Source organism: Lingula anatina, chromosome 1, assembly GCF_051362555.1.
Source record: "Lingula anatina isolate TDL-2025a chromosome 1, LinAna3.0, whole genome shotgun sequence".
In the NCBI taxonomy this organism is placed as follows: Eukaryota; Metazoa; Brachiopoda; class Lingulata; order Lingulida; family Lingulidae; genus Lingula; species Lingula anatina.
Genome location: NC_141767.1, coordinates 47,880,514 through 47,901,917, shown reverse-complemented (window position 1 = coordinate 47,901,917; position 21,404 = coordinate 47,880,514). Strand labels below are relative to the sequence as shown.

Here is a 21,404-nt window from a genome sequence, read left to right as displayed (position 1 = left end):
CCCACACAAGGCCACTATTACAAATTAAATTAATAAAATTAATAAAATAAATCACATATACACAAACCTACTGTGGAAGCTGCAATGAACCATGATGGAATGACGGGAGACGAAAAAAAGGGATTTTGTAAGTGCCTGTACGGGTACCCTGCATAACATGTACTGTATATCCCTAAGACATATTTCACCCCCCTGAAATAAAGAAATTAATACCCCTAATCAAAACATTTAGAGCGCAAAGCGTAGAAAAAATCATGTAACATTGAAGACACATTGCTGGTATCAAAACAAAACGAGTTTTGTGATTGAAAATCATTACGCATAATAAATAACTTTTTAAAAAAATACATCAGGAAATATGTCATATTTGAACCAATTTAACGTCACTAAATCGGGGAAAATTAGAAACATAGCTTTAAAAATCTGAAAAATAAGACCGGATAAAGGCTTTAGAACTAATGAAATGGGTGAGGCTGACAGAAATATTATTAACGATCCACTGAGAGCTTTGTCCCATTACCTACAAGTTCAATTAACTATACAGTGTAGGTCTACGTGGCAAGTGTGTTGTGTGTACAGTGTGTACGGTGTCTCTGATTTTAACAGGTATGAATACCCAAAAAGTCTGCGAGCTGCACGCATTATTAAAAATAAAATAAAATACGTTCTTTATAGATGGCTATTTTGATCGGGTCGACAGAAATGGTCGCAAATTAACAAATAATATGTGCATCTAGACCTATGCATCGAATGGATGGAGTCAGCATTAGTCTTTCAAGGAAAATATTGGAAACATTGTCAAAATACGTTTCACGTCATATCTGATCATTTTTACAATTTCACCATCTTATTATAAATTTACACGTTTTAGCATTTCGTATTTTCCATACATCTATTGATCAAAAATATTAAGACTTTCAAAATAGACATAAAATGGTGTCTTCCATTAATTTTTTTAGAATGCATATATATGAATTCCGTAATTGGATTAGTTTGCCTTCAAATCCAAGTAGTATTTAGTGACTTTCTTATGTCAACATTCACACCAATTCATTCTATTTTGTACTATCGATTCCAATAATTCACAAGAGTCGCCTATAGAAATATATATGAATTCTTATTGTAATAGTTTATTTCACGTTCATCTAAGGCCAAATGTCCTTGGTCAAACTGAATTACCGTAGCAAATTACCAATAAGATGGTGGACACAGCACATGCGTATATATGCATGGGTGAAAGTTGTAAAAACTGAAAATCCTGCAAACGTATCGTGCATTTTGCATCGTATTTAGACCAAATAAAAAACAATCAAAATAATGACTGAAAATCCTAAAATTAGACATAATCCAGAAAACTTTCACCCATGTACATTTACCAACGGCTGGTTGTGCCCGAACGCATCTGTGGATAAGGTCAACGTAACAATACGTAACCCACTTCACTACATAACGATCAAACAACAATTGGTTATATTACTATTGTTTTACTCAGACATAACACGCATATTGATTTATTTACCTTCTTTTGTCATACATGACGTCATATGGCATAGACATATATACTGTGTACGTAATGCTGTATTCTGAATCGATCACCTTGGTGTTGGTGATGAACCAAAATCATCCATGTATTCAGAGTATTGATTACTTAAAACTTTAGATCTACAAGTGGAAGAGCTAAGGACACTACCTTTTGTACTGGCTAGAACTTCATTGTCGACTCATGAAGTACAAGACTAACTTGAATAGTAAAATTGTACTTTACTCAATTGGTCTGATTTTTATTTTTATGATTTTATCTATTAGCTGTTGATATAAATGATTAAGTCTGCACTCACTGCTTGTTTTATGTGACATTTCCATTTAGCTAAGCAAATGCCTAAGCAAAGAGTAAAACATCATACTACAAAATGTACATATTTCATTTTCCTTGCTGTTGATTTTTAAGCATCAAAATTTTCATATTTCAGCCTGAATAATTATAACACTTTTACACTTGATGACAGATAAAGTGTCTGTCACATAAAGGGAATAGATGCATGTTGTTGTTGTTGTTACTGATGTGATCTGAAAATGATAATCTGGATCTAGGGACAGATCCAGGATTTAAGAGAGGGGAGGAGAGTCGGGGGGGGGGGGGGGGGGGGGGGGGGCAGTGATACAGAAACCTAGTAGTGCAACCCTAGAATTTTTTCTAAATTTGAGAAATCCAGCTGCAAGCTCCACAAATCACCCCCTCCTTTCAACCTTCTCTGACTGTAAACCTCTGTGCTTTGTCCTAACACCAACCATCAATAACAGATAGCAAACATTTACAAACAAAACCATGGACAGGTTTTACCTGTACCTCAGGTGAAGGCACGTTGCCAGGTATAATCAGATGTATGTGGGTGCTTGCAAACAAAAGATGAATAGAAATGTTACAAACAATGTAAAGAGGGGGAAAACATAAAGTGACATACAATGTTACATACAGTTTGTATGACGTAAATCAATGAATTTTAATATTCTGTAGATTCTGAAGTCAGTAAGTATATAAATAATGCTGCTGGGAACACTCTACCTGTGTCTAGCCTTTTACAATAATTAAAAAATACCCATGGCACAATCTTTGTAATAGATCATCGTACATCACATCAATAATTAACAAGCCTCTGGTAATACTCCAATAGTTCTGATGTGATAATGATATGCAGTATTTAGCACTTGTACTTTTTGGTTATATTCTATTGTGTTACACAGATTCTTGTAAACAATCCTTCAACGGGTATGTGCTGCTTTGCCTATCAGAAAGATTTATGTGTAATGTGAATTAAAAACAATGTTTGATCAAGTTGATGGTGGAGGGCAATGGTTCTTTAATCCTCTTAACATTCTCTACAAATGTTTGTCTGGTCACTTTATATTTGGCTTACAATTACACAAATCTAAATTATAATGATAAGTTCTTCCTACAACTGCTGAAAATCAGAGTTTTTACCACTCCAATACTTCAATGTCTCACATGAAACCTGCATCATGGAAAGGTATGTCTTTATATAAAATAATAATTATTATACATATAAAATTATTATTATTGTTATTTTATATAAAAAATGCAACTATACTTGTTTTGGCAGTAACACAGACAGGCAGATTTTAACCTGAGGCTAGCACAGACAAATTAACACAGAAGGTGCAAATGAAATGAAAATTTTGCCTAGAAATAAAAAAGATAATTTATGAATAAAGTTACTTAATGCTAATTAAGTTGGAATGTTGGTTTTAGCATGTGCCTCTCTAAAAGACTTGAAAATCTATACTGCTATCAAAATCTTAGAAGAAACTCAACAACAAGGTTTCCTAGTTAATGTATTGAACAAAACAACAAAAAATATTTAAGAAATGAAAAAATATATATCCAATCACATAACAAGAAACATTGTATTCATATTTTATGTTACCATACATATCACCAAAATGCATTACACTGTAAATGCACTCTGAATTAAATCAATATTTTAACAGTATGATGTGTAATCATAGAAAATCTGATAATTATACATTGCCTGTATTCTTGTACCCTTGTTCACTTTTTTTGCAGAAACAAAATCTAATCTGTTCTCATCTGCCATTTATATTCCAAGAATATTTCATCCTTAGAAGCTTCTGTTTCTTACACTGATTAACCCAAGATGACTACTGAATAGAAGGCATATCAGGCCATCAGATGTATTGAATATGCTTCCACATAGTTAAAATAAAGTGCTATTATTATAAGTAATATAGTAATCACATTATAGCACTGTGAAATTAAATTAATTAACAACTGACTGCTTATGATCAATGACAACAAGACATTTATAAGCATAAATTCAAACCACACCTGCTTTCATAATTTTCTTGAAATTCATGCTTCAATCCCTTCATCATTTTAAACCATTTCCCTAATTCTACCCAATACTATCCTAATACTCTTCCATTTCATCATGTGCATATTGTAGTCCCTCTTGTAGCTCCTTCATCACACGTAGACACAGCTCCTCTTGGAATGGTAAGGTAACACATTGCACAGCCACGGGGAGACCTTTGCCACCTTCACAACCCTGGGGAAACAACAAATGACTGTCAAACTTAGTCAATACTAAGTTTTCAGGGATTTACTTTTTCATCACTATTTCTGCTGACCTTTAAGTTAGTAGATCTACCATAATACTGTATTACATAAAGTGTCTTTAACATATTAGTTTGATAATGTGTGAGATAACAAAAGTATTTTATAAGTATTTTAAAAGAGGACAGTTGTAAAACAGAGTGGATTTTCAAATAAGGATTTCATCATGAAAATCTTGAGGCATTAGTCAGCTTTCCTGGTATCATGTAATAATATCTGTCTGTCACCAGTGCCAAGTACTGCATTTAACTCATTCCAAATATATGCTGTTAGAGTGGCTGCATCAATTACCTTTTTCACAAGTTTCTGCCACGTATTAGGGGCCTTGTAATTTTTCAGTTCTTCCATGTCAGTGGCAGTGACCTTAGTAACAGGGACAACCCCAGCTGGAAAGTTCAGCACATTGTACAGTGTACAAAATGCCATGGAGGCTAAAAAGAATAATGTGAAAGATAAAAAACAATGGCAGAACATGGATTTATTACTATAAAATTCCAACAATGTTTGATTCGTTAAAAGAAATTCAATCAGTGGGCATCTCTGAATTTTTGGCACAGCCAAAAATCTTGTTGGGTATCACCTCAATTTTGTCAGAATATGAGACTAAAGATATTGCTATAACCTTCACTTCAATATAATTTCTTGTGGCTGTATAGGAACAAGGTACAGAATGTTGAACACTTAACATCAGCTAGAGGTTGAAGAAATGAGCAAAATTCATCTTTCTGTCAATGGAGCTGTTAGAACTGTACTGTGTCACTGTATCTACCAGTAACTACATTTGACTCTACACACCAATACTGCTGAAATACAGAGATAGGATATTTTAATAAATCTGCCCACAAGATAGAAATCTTACCATGAGCTCTCCCTGGATAGCCTAGTGGTAGGGCAGGAGCAGTCATGACTGGGCAGATAACAGCATCCATCTCATAATTCTGCCAATTGTCTTTAAAATCCATCTTCCACTTCTACAAGGTACAAATCTCTTGTCAAACATGTAATCCATGATCTATATAAATTATCTCCTCTGTGTGTGTGTGTGTTCGTGTGTAATATCTAAAATTATGTCACTGTCCATTCATGAAATTTTACAGAACACTTTGAAATTTCATTTTTAAAATTTTTGTTATGTACATTTTGATTAAACGGTAAATCCATTTATCTGAATAAATGACATTTAACTTATAGCCAAACATACCTCTACTTTGGTGTTGAAATTAAACCATTCATAAATAGACCTAAAAGTAAAAATAGTTTACAAAATATTTACAGCACATCTTACATCATAGCAAATATATTTTATAGTAGTCAAATGTCATCCTGAAAAGCCATTCGCTGTTATGTTACAGCAAAAAAGGGACACAAATTAGTCTACAAGATTGGTTAAAACATTTCAATTGCTTAAATATAAATTTTTAACCTTGAAACTGTAAATTGTATTAAAACAAGCTAAAATTCTGAAATTAACAGCTTCTACAAAAAAATTCCTCTACCTGAAGGGCTTAACTGCTAATAACATTCGGCTAGCAAAGCAATCCTGAAAATCATACCAAAACAATGGGCATAACATCTCCTAGGTACTTATTAGAGGATATCAGAATGCATCCTCTATCATAAAATAATCAATTAATAAAATCAATGATGTACTCAGTACTTCCTTCAGTATGGGTTTTGGTTGTACTTTAATACAGTGAATAATTTTACATAACACATTGCTAAATTGACTTATAGTTATTGTAACAAAAATCATAACAATATTTGAAAAAGGTATTATTTGATCTTTTTTAACTTACAAATGGTTTTATGAAGAATGATATAATCCTCTTTAAGAAGTAAGGAAGCCTAACTGAGTGAAAAACTTGCATACACTGATCTATGACATCCCCTTTCCTGAAAATAAAGAGATTAAATATAATATCATTTCAATATCCTGATTTGAATTCAGGTAAACAAACAAAACAAATAACTTAAAACAAATTTTGGACATAGAAACAACCCACCAAAGCAAAAATAGAGAAAAAATGTTATCTAATGCTACACTTACAATGTAATAAATCAACAATGCAACATGCCGATTCATAACAGGAATTTTCAGCAGGGAGATGAGTGTCAGTGACCCGATGGGCTGGTCACAAGACAAGTCAGACAGCTACATATTTGCTGGCAACGAGTGAGATAAATTAATTCTTAGTCCTCCTCTACACTTCAGTAAGAGGTTCTCTACCTGTGAACTTACAGCATTACTGCCAATGATTCCCCATAGTCAGCCAATATGTTTCTGCCATAGTAGGTAAAAAGATTATCTTTAACATTTGGAGGGGTCCATGGAATGAGCTGAAAATGTAGGTTCCAACTTGTTAAAGAAAGAAAAATATGTTAATGTTCAGTTCAAAACTACTGGTGCTTTTAAAAATAATGTGCATGTATTAAAGGGATAACAATGGTTCATTTTTGCCAAAAACGGGATTTTTCTGGGGTAAATGACAATTTTACCACAATTACGTATAGTTTATGAATCCATTCCCACGAAATTAGTCCATTGTTTTTTTTCTAAAAAAAATTATTTTTTGTAATTATCTCTTATAAGAAAAAAAACTGCAAAAGTTGATCTAAGTATAACGTTATTTAGTACAAATTAATTAAAAACATAATTTACAATTAAATTAATAAATAATATGTAATGACCTTATATCAATGAAATCCTCCCATACAATTACCTTATGGCCTTTCTGTTCCAGCACAGCCTTAGCAACCAACACAGCTCGCTGACAAGCTGGCACTGGTGTTATAAAGTCTTCAAACTCAGTATAGAAACCTATCTTCAGTGGCTTGGTACTTTCATATATCTGAGAGATAACATGTAAAACATTAAAAAATATCTTGGAATTTTCCTTAACACTGTAACATAAAAAAACATTACCAGAAGCAAGATAAACATGACTGCGAGATGTGCAACATCCTCCACACAACTGTTGATGATTGAAGATTAGTCAGCAAAGTTTTAATCTGATGTCTATTAAAGAAACTTTATCCACTGTACAGACTGTGTGCATGGGTCACTTAATGTGAAAACAAGTGACCAGACATGTGTAAAATGAGATTCCTAAAAACCTACATGACAAGAGTATGCATCTGGCTTAATTTTAGCTGAGAGTTACCTCTGACTGGAAAGGAATGGGAGGTACATATGGATCCAACTTGAACATGTAAGGACACAAGAGTGCCTTCATCATAATTGCCAAGCTATCTACATCTTGTCCAAGAACACCATAGCAGGTGCATACTGTAATAAAATATATCATAAATATATGTTTAAATGTATGTTAAAGCAAACTCCAGACTCAACTACTCCCATGCCATGATTAGGGAATATATGTTCTGTAGATTTTTTGTTCTGTATATCATAACCTGTTATGGTATTATACTATACTGGTGTTAAGGAATATCATTTTCATAAGAATGCATGGCCATTATGTTTTACTGATGAATGTTGAAATGAATTCATGACTAGGGCATAAACAATGTTTTATTCATTTTCACAAAGCCACCCACATTTTTGCTAGACTTATTTAAGTATAACAAATCTTATATTAAATGTATAATCCTAAAATACAATATCTGACAAACATAAATTTGTAACATTTGGCCACAAATCAATGAAATAGATGAAAACTTCGTCAAATTTACTAAACAAACTATTTGCATTTACTCAAAATTTGTCTGTGGACTTTTTGAACTTACACAATTTATTTCCAGAATAGAAAGGGGTATTTCCAGCAGAGCTAAAATGTACAAAGGGTTAAAATTTTAACTTTGAACAGTAAACCAACTGTGATCAAAATACAAAATCCTAAAAACACAGTACAACTAGTTAAAAGTCAACAGTTCACATGGAGTCAAGAACATTTGATTCTTATATTTCTACAGGTTTTATTTATGGAATTAAAAGGAAAAATAACGTAATAGATTAATCTTTTGGAAACTTTCTATTGCTTCCCATTTTCACCTTACCTTATCCTAAACCAGGTTGGTTTAAGCCCATAAACTCCGCAGCATGCAGCAGGTACTCTCACACTGCCCCCTATGTCTGTGCCTATGCCTACGAGAGAGGCACCTGACCCTACGGCTGCACCTTCGCCACCTGAGGAACCACCTGGTGACCTCGAGGGGTCATGGGGATTCTTTGTAGCACCAAATATTGGATTAGAACAGTCATACCTACAAAATACAAGAGAATCACACATTACACAAGATAAATATTTTTGTGTAAAACAAAAGAAAATTATGATGGTTACATTTCTTTTCCCTTTCTTCTTATCCCTATGACCTAATCTCTTATGCCTATTAATATCATGATAATTAGGCATGATACTCCTTAGCAGGTATTCTTAAATACTAAAATACCTATTTCATTTTAATTGTTCATTTTAAAGTTACAAATATACTGCTTTGAGGTATAAGTAGGTATTATGTTAGTACTCAGTACTTACGCCAGCATGGTTTGAGGAACATTTGTTTTAATAAAAGGAATAGCACCCTGTTTCTTCAAGACCTGTAAATAAAGATTCAAACAATTCCATTTAACTCAACATAATTGTCTAATATGTAAAGACAAAAACTATTAAAAGAATTCAAACAAGTAACTGCTGTCAATTCTATGCTATGTGTTTTGTCATGTGTTGTGTACATGCACAGTAAATGCCTCCAATTCTTAGACATCTAACTATTGCAAAACACTGCATTATTTCTATATTTATAATATTCAGTTCAATAAAATACAGAGAACATCCCAATTCAGGATTTAGATCATCTTAAATCAATATCATAAAAAGCAAATCAAAACATATTTAAGAAACATATCATATTCAAATTTACTGACAAATAACAGTATTATATTATATTATATTATATTATATTATATTATATTATATTATATTATAGTGAAAACATGTTTTTAGTAACTGGACTGTTAACTTAGTAGAATAAAAGTAAATACTTTGGTAAGCACAGAGTTTTCTTCCCATGGTTTGCCTATCCAGTTCACCAGACCACAAGTAGAGTCATAACCCTATAGAATAGAAAAGTATATCTGTGATGAAATTTCAAATTACTTAAAGACATTACAAGTGATAATTCTCCATACTATGCCAAAATAAACATTAAATAATTCTTACAGTCTTAAATATTCTAGGTGCCAGTGTAAAACCACAAGCTGAAAAATCAGATCTCTTTACCATCCCAATCCTAAATTTTGCTAGTTTGAGGCTTTGATGAAGTGCCTCAGTGCTGCAGACTGCTATATATATCAAAATATCAAATAATCCAGGTGTATATTTTCAATAAAGGGACTGGTTGGATCTCCGTTGCTTCTCTTGTTTTTGAATAGCTTGTTATAATGTCCTGGAGACCATTATTGTTACGTCTTTTTAAAGAAATGAAGTCACTACCCCAAAAAAGATATTTTCTATAATACATGAAAAAGCAGGAAAAGTAAATAATGCTTTAAATGCCTGAAACTTATCACAAGTTAAGTGCTCGTGCAATTCAAAAGATACAGGGGAAAGACATGCACATCAGAGTAAAAAGTGAATCCTCTACCTTTAGTCCAACACAATCTTTAATAGTGACAGGCAAACCATGAAGAGGCCCCTTCTCGCTAGCTGTATCACAGGCCACTGCATCATCCTGTAACCAGAAGCTGACATTCAAGTACTAATGCAGATAATTAGCCTTAAATACATACCTGTAGCCAGCAATTTTAATGGGGTTAAAATCGAAAAATTTTATATAATATAATCAATGCATATTTTTATTTACATATACATTACTCATTACTAGAAATGCTTATGTACTGTTGTCGGTGTTACATGTATAAGAATGAAATGGTCATAGGGGCTATTTAACAAAAAAAAAAAATTTAAAATACCCCACAGCAGAGGCTTTCATTTATCTGTCATGTACCTGTGCTTCCTTGATAACAGCAGTGATGAAATTGAGGTCTCTGTTCTTTTCCACAGCCTGTAAATTTTAAATTGAAAAAAAAAATTATATCATTTTATATTATAGATTATTATAAACATTACAGATTTACAGACGTTTTTTTCAACAATGCCCTCCCAGGATAAATAAATCCTTCTAAAAAAGCTTGAGCATGGGGTGCCTATTCACTATATTTTTACAACTATACCAGATACAAATACTCAATAGATTATATATGGATGTGTCATTAAGGCCAGTATTATACCAATGGATAAAAAGATTTCAAACTGAGTTTAAGGAGGAAAATATTACACCTGCATTGTACACAGTGCATGATCAGTGTGTGTGAAAGGTATCAGCAGCTCTGTAAAATTTATCCAAGTGTTGAATAGGTGCATAATATATATACTGTACCAATATTTCACAGACACACACACACACACACACATGTATATTACCTTGCATTGAAAGGCCTGTAGCACCTCTGCAGATTTCAATTCCCCAGAATTGAGTTTCTCCAGTAGCACTCTCAATTTTAGTCCAGTTATCTCCTCTATTCTCTCCCTGGATAACTGCAACAACGGAAAATAGGGATGTTAACAGTTAAGGTACACATTTATTCATCACTATTTATATGCTTAATTTACATGTTTCGTGGTAGTTTTTCATCTGCTTTAAGTCAATCACTTTCCTGTCTGTTGTTATTCCTTAGGTCTAGTGTAAACATGAAAAGTAGTCAAAATCTACATGTGCAGAGTGCATTTCTAAAAGGGTCAGAAGGTAAAAGCATTTTATGGGTTGTCCACGAGTATTAGTCTAGCACAAATATATGTAACCAGTACCTTAGACATAATACATTCGTAATATTGTCCATGCCGGTACTTGTGCAAATACTTGTAAATAGTGCCTTTATACACGTTTTATAACTACATGTACTACTGGTATATTGTAAGCACTACCATATACGTGTTCAAATTACTGATAAATGGTGCTAGTCCATGATTTTTCGTTCTATTAGGGCCGACTGTATCGGTGCCTTTGGTAATGTAATATATCGGTCAAAATAAATGAAGCAACACGGGAGTCACTGATGATGACCATCAATTAACCCAATGTCGAAAACTGGTTAATATCTGCTACAAGTAGTACTGGTACAGTATGTGCAGGACCCCACGCCCGAATACTGGGGCCTAGTTAACGGGCTCACAGGCAAGTAAAGTGTGAACAGCAAAACTATAAAGTAGGTTTGCCACCGTAATCTATTTGACCACGGTGGAACTCCTTGGTTATGACCCAATTAGACATTGGCCGTGATTGGGATTTCTTCAGCGAACAGGTGGGTAGACGAAGTGTCACATACGTTTTCCAGTCTGTTCTCCAAGATATTAAGGTCTCTTTCAAGTTCATCTCTCTTCTGTTGTCTTTTTCTGCTGTTATGATTCCCCATGACTTGATTTTCGCTCCATTTACAGGTATGAGTCCATTAGATAAGACGACAAATGGAGGAGAGCTAATGAACTTTAATCCGTGACCGGTATCTTACGCCTCTAACACAATCGTTACAGAGACCCTTTCAGTTATACAGTGCGAGTGCAGTGCATCAGCGGTGCGTACAGTCGCTCTGACACAGACCGCGTTCTACCAATCGTCTGTTAATGATGTGAGTTGTTAGCCCCAACACTACGGGAAAAAAATATGTTACTTTTGTAGTATACCCCCCTACCCTGTAAATTTCACTTTTCAAACATTTTTTTTTTTACATTTTCTTGTTAATCTATGTCAAACCTGTTTAAATAAAATACTTTTTTTTGTAATTACCTGTGGTCCTAGGTGGTCTCTTTTCGAGATTTAATCATGTTTAATCCAGCCCATTGAAACACAATGTGGGAATCTACCATGCATCCGCAGTCAATAACTTGCCGCGATGACCATTATTATTATTATTATTATTATTATTATTATTATAAAAGAGGTAACAGAGTATTGGTTGTCCGAGATTTGACGAGAAACTTATTTTTGTTATGTTACGCCACTAATGAATTGTCTTAATTACTTTATCAATGTTACAAATTAGCTAGGCCTGTATCAAGCCTTATAGCTATTATATAGGGGTAGGCCCTATATATATACTACATTTTTAATCTTTTTCAAAAGTTATAAATACAAGGAAATAAAAGAAGAAAAAATATTTTATCATCACTACTCATTGCTAAATACGTTTATTTTATACTGACAGTCAATGAAAACGCACCATTTATTTATCAAATAATATTTTAAGTTCCTTTGAAACATTAAGAAAATAACAGTTTTCGTGTGAAATATAACCTATTATTCAGTCAAACAAGGTGACTCTCTTATGATCAAACAAGTGCATTTGTACTCGTTTATATGGTTGGAAATCGATTCTCGGTAAAAAAAAGTACAAGAAAGTTTTCTGATGCGTTTTCATTAACTGTCAGTATAGTATACCAGTATATACCAGTACCAACCAGTATATACCGGTATATACCAGTACCAACCAGTATATACCAGTACCAACCAGTCAGCCCCGACTACATGTAGTTCCTCTTACAAGTTTAATCGTTTACGAGCTTCTGCGTACCCTCTGGTCGACAACCAGGCATTTTAATTGCATCATAATTAGTAAGCTTGTCAACTGTCAGCTTTTGATATGATCTAAACCACTCGTGGCGACCATAGTCATACTTATGACATCTATTGTCACCGAAGTTAGTAAGAAAGCCACGGAAGGGTGTCACAGACCAGGGAATTATATCCGATATAATTCCCTGCACAGACTAAGAAAGAAGATCGTCTTCCGGAAGACTCAGACGATGGCCTTCATCCGCCCATGGTCCCCTAATTGCACCGCAAATATTCCTCGATTATTTAAACTAGAGGCGCCATACCCATAAAGCGATTAAAACAAACATTGTAAATATTTTCAACGAATACGATGTCGCAGAATACATCTTCCTCTCTTTTACATGCTTCCCAGAGAGAGTAAACTGATGGCGGTTTCAAGTCATTACTGACCATGAATATACGTTCTTGTTATTCAAGGAAACATAATATAGGCCTAGCTAGGTCAAGTTTCCCTATATTTTACATAATTTCACTACTTTGTTGTAACATATTTTACAGTTCTTTATTGTACCTTCCGTATTGTGACAGCAGTTACAAAACGTTCATCCATTCTAGGATCCCCACAGGTACATGTACATGTAGGTCCATTCTATTCATACAAATCTAATCTAACAAATTTCGTAAGGTCCTAACACATGTACACGTAATAGTATTGCTTTGTTTCTCTTTCGTCTGTCGGAAATCATAACGGTTCACAACGCATTATTCAATTAAGGGTATTAAAACACGAGCAAGTTATATTGCGCAATCACTTCGAGGGCATCATCTTGAACATCGTGTTTTTTATTTAGTCTCAGTATTAGATGTCAGACCACTTGAAATATATTTAACATTTTCTTTTCATTTTCACGCACTGCATATCTTAGTTAAAATATACTCTGATAAAAGATGAAAACCTGTCAAAGGTACAGTGTATACTGGTAGTTCGGGAATAGAGGGCAGCTTAAAGCAAAAATAAAGTATTTAATTAAAATAAACATTGACATGTCATGGTCGTCGTACATGTGCATGTATATCTATGGCATTAAAGTTAGAGTAGAATTATTTCGTTTCAAAATATAAAAAAAAAGTAAGCCCTTTGGTCATTAAGACATGGGGGGGGGGGGGAGGGTCAAAGTTTTTATCTCAATGCCTGGTGGTAAGTTCGCACCCAAACTCTTTTTATAGATCATTTTTCGAAACAAGAACCTCCCTAACGACATTTTTATTATCTTCCGTATCTTTGAAATGTTCGTGTCTAACTTCTTCTTATTGTATGTTATTTTTTCTGCATATTATAGAGCCAATATGCTTTAAATGAATGCCATAAATATGTATATGTATAACCAATGTAGTTTTAATGCAAACATTGCCAGAGTACATGTACATGTAGTAGGCCTATGTCTTGAAACTAGGCCACCAAGCTCAAACACTGAAGTTAGACCTGGGTCCAAAATGTGCCAGCTTGATATGATCTAGGACGCTATAGATATGATCAAATGCACCTCAGTGGTCCACCCACTCCAGACAAGAATCAGGTGCGAATGTGCGAGGCTACTGTCAATGGATTTGATAAGGATTCAAGCATCTGGTTTCAAATAAAAACTCATATAGAATGCTGGTCTTAAAATTAACTTAAAAGGCCTGCATAGAAAACACTTCTCAAAAATTATGTTTATCACCCAAACCAAATATAGAGGTGCAATTGATGTCACAGGCATGCTCTTAAAATGATTTAGTGCTCAGATTGCAAACTATGTCTGATTATTTTAGGGTCCCACGTGAAGAAGTTTATATCAAAGTTTCACTCTCCTGGAACCATGATAAATAAAAAATAATTCAACTTCTATCCCAAAAAAGGGAACATGCGTTACTGTCACAAATACAAAACGTTCAACTACGAAACGTTTTACTCACTTCGAAAATTCAATCATCACTGGATTTTGTTCTTTGATTTATCTCCAACAAGTATAACCTTGTAAAAAATTATAATAATTTTCTGTACAGAGCAATTAATTGTCTTTGGGCTACCGGTACTTTATAATTAGTTTGCTTGTCACTGAATATTTAAAAAACTCGGAAAATACACCCTACCGACAGTAAAATAAGCATTAAATAAATTATTTTTCCCCTCGTGCTCCAAATATTATATAAGAAATGTCAAACTATCATGGAATCACAATATATTTCGGTCAGCAACAGAAAACATTGTTTTCTCTGCACACCAAGTACCTAATCAAAATGAAACATTGTAACAATTTTTCTAGGGAACATACGTTACCTAGTATTAGCCATGACACAAAGCCCCTTGGGTTATAGTTTTTTATATTTAAAAAAACGTCCTGCCTAGACGTCATGTCTAATTTACCATGACTGAACCACTACAAAATATATCGGAACGTGGTATAAAATTAAAATTAAATGACCCGGAACTTACGTTACTCTTTGCGTAATGTAAAAGACATAGTAAAAATCAAAATTTTAATTTAAATTGAGACAGTCGTGGATTTTTGTTCTATACACATATATGTTTTAAAAACTGAATACAACTTTGAATTCATTCAATTTTATTTTTTGACACTTCAACATGTGAAATGCATCTCTATATTGGGTTTGGGTGTTATACGAATTTAAGTTCACTTTGGTCGCGCATTCATGTAGGCCTTCATTTTCATCTTCATCATCTTCTTCTTCCTCTATCTCTCATTTTCTCTCAGTCAACATCTCTTTATACTTCATACTGTCTTAATAGTCAGATTAGCATGTCTTAAAACTAGGCCAACAATCTCAAACACTGAAGTTTGACTTGGGTCCAAATTGTGCCAGCTTGATATGATCTAGGACGCTATAGATATGATCAAATGCACCTCAGTGGTCCACCCACTCCAGACAAGAATCAGGTGCGAATGTGGGAGGCTACTGTCAATGGATTTGATAAGGATTCAAGCATCCTTTGTTCTGACAAGAGCTAGTTTCAATATATATTTTATTTATATATGCTGCATTTATTATGTGTTCGTAAAGAACCTCTATTTGAAAATAAGCTTGCCCTGTCTCTCTTGTGACGCAAAATCATGCATGCACTTAACCTACCGCAAAAACAACTTGCGATGGCATCTTGATTACAGGTATACTTCCTGATTGTTTCAGATATGCTGTTCTAAATGTAGGGATTGTGGGGTTAATTATTAGGTTCCATGGGTAAAGTTCTAAGAGACCGCATGCTGCCAATTCTTATCAAAGGTGTCATCTACCAGTACCATTAAAATTGCTACATTCACCATGTAATTATATAGTTACGTAGAAAAGCATTGAAAATTTTGAAGATACCTGACTGACGTGCTTCTAAAATAAGCGCAATAAGCAACCCACGACCCACGGTCCCCACGGCAATTAAAACAACCAATTAGCAACTGGAAGGGTATAAAATAAGACGAAAATGCCTTATGCCTTAGAGTGCATATTCCGAAAGCGACAGGAGGATGGGAAGGCAAGTCCTACGATGCGCACTTGCGCTCGTTCTTATTAGCGTAGGGATTGCCCTGTACATCGAAGATCATGACGAGTCCGACAACAAAAAACCTCCTAAAGGTAAGCATATAGCTTTTCGTAATTTATATATTGTTGTTTTGCTTTGGAAATGGATTATGCAGTTCAAAACTTACAACTTCAGGGAAAATATCCTGAAAAATAGGCTTGCAACTATGAATTGTAATAATACAGAATTTGTGCTGGAAAAGCGTCGCGTTCACAATAGAAAAAGAAGCAAAATAAAACGTAAGTGAGTGCATTTTTTTTATTAATGTAAAAATAAGGTAAACGTTATATAACCTTGGTTGCTGCAGAGCCGGGCTGATGAGCGTAAAGAAATGTTAGTCCAACTCATTTGTACATATTCGATTTTCTAATATACTGGTATGTGACTTGTTTTGCAGATTTGGTATCGATCACTCATCTTCAAGATGACCCACCTAGCCGTCCCCCAGGAAGACCAAGACCACCCTTAAGTCCCGCGCCAGCTCCGGGTAAGTAATTTTTTTTGTCTAATTAGAGTATACTACTGGTATATCAAAAAGGCAATGCATAGGTCTCTGTCCTGGTCATAACGAGCATCATTACGAAAATAACGTTTGAAAATGACAAGGGCTACTTGAAGTAAATTACGTCCTAGAAATATTATTCTTTGCATGTGTCTGGTATATGAAATATAACGTGAAAAAATATCGAAAAGAAAGCCCTTGTCATGAGTAAAAACCATTGGCATAAGGTTAACAGTAATTTGAACAAATGCGAAACAGTTCGATCAAAGAGTTATGTTTCATATAACTATTTGGTTTGATCAAGCATGAGGTTAGCAACGCATCCATTTAAACGGATACTTATTTTTGTCTTTAACAAGCTTCATTCGGTCAGAAGACCGTGCGCGGCTTATTTTAATTTAGTATGAAAGTATATTGTACGTTGCTCATGTAGCAGGAGGCCACGATCCCGAGTATGCTGCAGGCGGCAGAAGACCTGGTAGAAGGCGTCCTCAGAGGAGGAGAAGACCCGGGCATAGGAGTCCTGGAGAGGGTAGTGGTGATGAATTGGAATCAAGACCTAAATCGCCTAGACCTAGTCAAGGTATGTTATTGATAGATTCTGTTGAAGCAAATATTATTTGTTCTATGTCAATTTCATACAGATTTAAATTATTTTTCGCAAAAAACCTCTCACGATTTATAATGAAATAGTTAATTCAATTGAGCACAGTATGGACAAATTTTCCACCTAGACCCTGTAACGTGACAGAGTCCCCCATGGTAGGAAGTCTGCTTCCCATTCATTTGTGCCGGTTAGCCCCGCCCTATAATTTGGCCCACTTAGGTCAGGCCACTCTAACCAGTATAACTAAATGGAGGGCGGACTTTCTGTTAAACGGGCACTCAGTTTCGTTACACGGGTCATGGTAAGTTCCTAAATTCTATCGAAGCAAATTTTTATTTATTTATTTATTTATTTATTCAAAGTTATGTTTACACAGATTACATTGAAGACAGATTTCAATATGGTTATTGAAAGTGACTCTCAAAATTTCAACAAAAGTTATCTCTCGCACACAGGACATTTGGTCTCAATTTCACCATTTCTCAAAATCTAACTCATAATAGTAAAGGGTCTTTTTTAAACAATCCTGGATGTACAAAATCTAATCACTGTATTGTTAGTCCATTTTTGACCTATCGCAACTTTCATCAAAATCTATCTTTACCTTATTGAGAAAAGCTGGTGACGAAGAGACAAACGGTCGTGAAAACATCCACTTCAAAAGTGACTTTCAAGGAAATTATGTCACTTGGGCACAGGTATTATAGATTAAATTTAAACATTTGCAGGGAGCAGAAGACCCGGTGGAATGCGTCCTCAGAGGAGGAGAAGACCCAGTCATAGAAGTCCTGGAGAGGGTAGTGGTGATGAAATGGAATCAAGACCTAAATCGCCTAGACCTAGTCACGGTAAGTAACTGATAGATTCTGTTGAAGCAAATATTCTTATTTATTCAAAGATATATCTGTGTCAATTTCATAGAGATTAAAAAATTACCTCTCACGAAATAAAATGAAAAAGTTAATTCAAGCACAGACCGTATGGACAAATTTTCCACCTTGACCCGGTCATGATAAGTTACCGAAATTCTATCGAAGCAAAATTTCTTATTTATTCGAAGTTATGTTTACACATATTACATTTAAAACAGATTTCAGTGGTTTTTGTAGTGACCTCTCAAAACTTCAACAATAGTTAATTCCTTTGCACACAGGGCATTTGGTGTCAATTTCACCGTTTATAAAAAACTAAATCATAATGGTGAGGGATGTTTTTTAAACAATCCTGGATGTACACAATCTTAGCACTGTACTGTTATTCCTTTTCTGACCCATCCTAAAGTTTTATCAAAATCTATCAATCGGCGGCTAAAACATCCCCTTTAAAAGTGACCTTCAGCAAAAGTTATGTCACTTGGGCACAGGTCTTATGGATGAAGTTTGAACATTTGCAGGGAGCAGAAGACCCAGTGGAATGCGTCCTCACAGAGGAAGAAGACCCAGTCATAGGAGTACTGGAGAGGGACAACCTAGACCTAGTCCGACTAGACCCAGTCGCGGTAAGTTGCATATAAATTCTGTAACACAAATATTGTTTTAATTTCAGAATTGCATTTTAACTTATTTGTATTGGCTACAATATAAATTGGCTCTTTTAAAGCAGCACATGGAAATTCACTTGCGCACATGGGTGTTAACATTTGCAGGGGGCAGAAGACCCGGTGGATTGCGTCCTCAAAGGGGGAGAAGATCCGTTCATAGGAGTCCTGGAGAGGGTAGTGGTGATGGTTTGGAAAGCCCTAGATCACCTGGAGAGGGTAGTGGTGATGATTTGGAAAGCCCTAGATCACCTGGAGAGGGTAGTGGTGATGGTTTGGAAAGACCTAGACCACCTGGACCTCCTGTACCGCCCAGGCCTAGTCATGGTACGTACCTTATAATTTCTGTTGAAATAATGGTTTTCAAATTTTTCAAATTAAGAATCGCATTTAGACTACTTGTTTGTATCGGCTGCAGTTTGAACGGCACATGTGTTAAATGTAAAATTTGTTAGCATTTGCAGGGGGCAGAAGACCCGGTAGATTGCGTCCTCAAAGGGGGAGAAGATCCGTTCATAGGAGTCCTGGAGAGGGTAGTGGTGATGATGTGGAAAGCCCTAGATCACCTGGAGAGGGTAGTGGTGATGGTTTGGGAAGACCTAGACCACCTGGACCTCCTGTACCACCCAGACCTAGTCATGGTACGTACCTAATAATTTCTGTTGAAAAATGTTTTTGATTAAGGATATTGTTACCCATCGTACATAACTCCTTATTTTCTGCCTTTCATACATTCTTTTGGGTAACAGATAAATTTTCATCACGTGACTTAATTTGCAAAACACAAATGTTAACCTACGGGTGACGTCAATGGGTAACTGCAATTTTGGGGTAAAAACTGAAAAATCGGTTATTCAAATATCTCTTTTACCTGAACACCCACGAGCGCGTTTTAGCACCGGATTAATTATTTATTTAATTACACCATTTAGTACTCTCAAAACCCTGCCAACGATTTTTCTTTAAAGTCTTAGATTATAGGTTTTTATCGTTGATATAGCAAAATAATGCTCTTGTTTAATGAAAAGCTGTAATAAGGGGCTCATAATTCCATAACAAAAACATTTAAACTAAAATTACGGCACGGGATTGTAGCCTTTACACTCTGCCTATATTGTACTAAAATCCTGTTCAAGGACGAAGTTACGCCCCATACCGATTTCTATCTCGCCTCAAAACAGAAAGGTGTTAAATTGACGATCAAAGATTTGAGTTGTCCATGCTTATACATTGCACCGAGAAATGTAATCGCCGATATTTTATATCTCCAATGGTTCTTTAATGTTTTGAATCAGCACAAAGTTGGACGCATTATTGAATATTTAGATGCAAATAAAAACTCATTTTCGGTATCTGGATGATGATAAAGGGTTACAATACCCTTAACTCAGGATCGCATTTAGACTTTTTTCTTTCGCCTACAGTTTGAAATACAAGGGAAAAATTTGTTAATAATTGCAGGGGGCAGAAGACCCGGTGGATGGCGTCCTCCCAGGAGGAGTCCTGGAGAGGGTAGTGGTGATGATTTGGAAAGACCTAGACCACCTGGACCTCCTGGTCGGCCGAGGCGTATTCATGGTACGTAACTTTTAATTTCTGATGTTTATATTAATTAATGGTTTCTATTAATTAAGGATCGCATTTAGACTAGTTTGTAGCGGCTGCAGCTTGAGATGACGGACACATGGGTAAAATTTGGTCACATTTGCAGGGGAAAGAAGATCCGGTTACTCGATGAAAAATAACTGTATATTTTTTATTAGAAGACACCACTTATGATAAGTTCACCAAATTCAAAATAAGTCAACGATTCAAGAACCAAATCGGAAATGAACAATTCCTACGTTTTACTTTATCAACCCTCCGAATATTACTATTTAATGTGGATCTTTCTCTTTTTGAAGAAGAAACACTATCTGCATTATTTTTTTATGTCATTCTGTTTTGTAATTAACTTTCGTATTTATTTTCTTTTCAACAGACTAGAGGACAAAAGCGGTCCAGCCAGGAAATGAAAGAGCTATAACGGACAAGATTTACCAGTTGTACATAATCATAGAAGTTCGTGCATTGCTTACTGTAATTTGCAATTTAGTTAAAGGAACTTGTGAAGCAAACAGTAACAGGACTGTTAAAATGCACATCATAAATACGTTTTGTATACAATCTGTTTCATTGTGCACTAGCGCGAGGTACCTGATGTAGACAGTAATAGATATCATTAAGAAGCAAAGTAAAATTTTATATGATTTTTGTATGAATTTTTTACCTAACAGATGACATTAAATGTTTATAAATATAAAAAGTACTCGACTCCTGAATCTTATTTAATTGTCTAAGAACTGTCAGGCCATCTACACCAATATTGTGATCGAAGTAAGCCGTTTTCGTGCCAGCCTTCTGATTTTCCTTAATCAAATACCAATTATAAAACACAATGCCTCGTTTTTAGAGAAATCG

At 34.8% G+C, this 21,404-nt stretch overlaps 2 protein-coding genes across 8 annotated transcripts; one reads left to right on the top strand and one right to left on the bottom strand.

Annotated features, from left to right (window-relative positions):
* Nucleotides 1-1,477: 1,477 nt before the first annotated feature.
* Nucleotides 1,478-11,666, bottom strand: LOC106151274 (fatty-acid amide hydrolase 1). 2 transcript variants are annotated; one of them, XM_013524450.2, is made up of 17 exons: nt 11,496-11,666; nt 10,594-10,707; nt 10,118-10,174; nt 9,755-9,841; nt 9,153-9,224; nt 8,647-8,708; nt 8,168-8,374; nt 7,898-7,938; nt 7,315-7,439; nt 6,874-7,002; nt 6,393-6,490; nt 5,950-6,046; nt 5,650-5,693; nt 5,355-5,394; nt 5,013-5,124; nt 4,445-4,584; nt 1,478-4,085 (listed from the first exon to the last, which is right to left on the bottom strand). In XM_013524450.2, exons 1-17 carry the CDS (start codon nt 11,580-11,582, stop codon nt 3,948-3,950), a joined length of 1,650 nt encoding a protein of 549 aa, XP_013379904.1. In that variant the 5' UTR covers nt 11,583-11,666; the 3' UTR covers nt 1,478-3,947. The 2 variants fall into 2 exon arrangements, with proteins under 2 accessions (XP_013379904.1, XP_013379905.1); XM_013524451.2 differs by lacking the exon at nt 11,496-11,666 and adding an exon at nt 10,978-11,148.
* A 4,486-nt stretch (nt 11,667-16,152) lies between these two features.
* Nucleotides 16,153-21,252, top strand: LOC106151272 (uncharacterized). 6 transcript variants are annotated; one of them, XM_087002061.1, is made up of 10 exons: nt 16,267-16,351; nt 16,696-16,785; nt 17,234-17,383; nt 18,136-18,255; nt 18,801-18,905; nt 19,053-19,154; nt 19,197-19,271; nt 19,400-19,585; nt 20,406-20,522; nt 20,926-21,252. In XM_087002061.1, the coding sequence occupies exons 3-10, from the start codon at nt 17,255-17,257 to the stop codon at nt 20,968-20,970; spliced, it is 879 nt and encodes a 292-aa protein (XP_086858187.1). In that variant the 5' UTR covers nt 16,267-16,351; nt 16,696-16,785; nt 17,234-17,254; the 3' UTR covers nt 20,971-21,252. The 6 variants fall into 6 exon arrangements, with proteins under 6 accessions (XP_086858183.1, XP_086858184.1, XP_086858188.1 ...); XM_087002057.1 differs by having other exon boundaries at nt 16,153-16,351; nt 19,053-19,271; XM_087002060.1 differs by having other exon boundaries at nt 19,053-19,271; nt 19,409-19,585.
* The last annotated feature ends 152 nt before the right edge of the window (nt 21,253-21,404 follow it).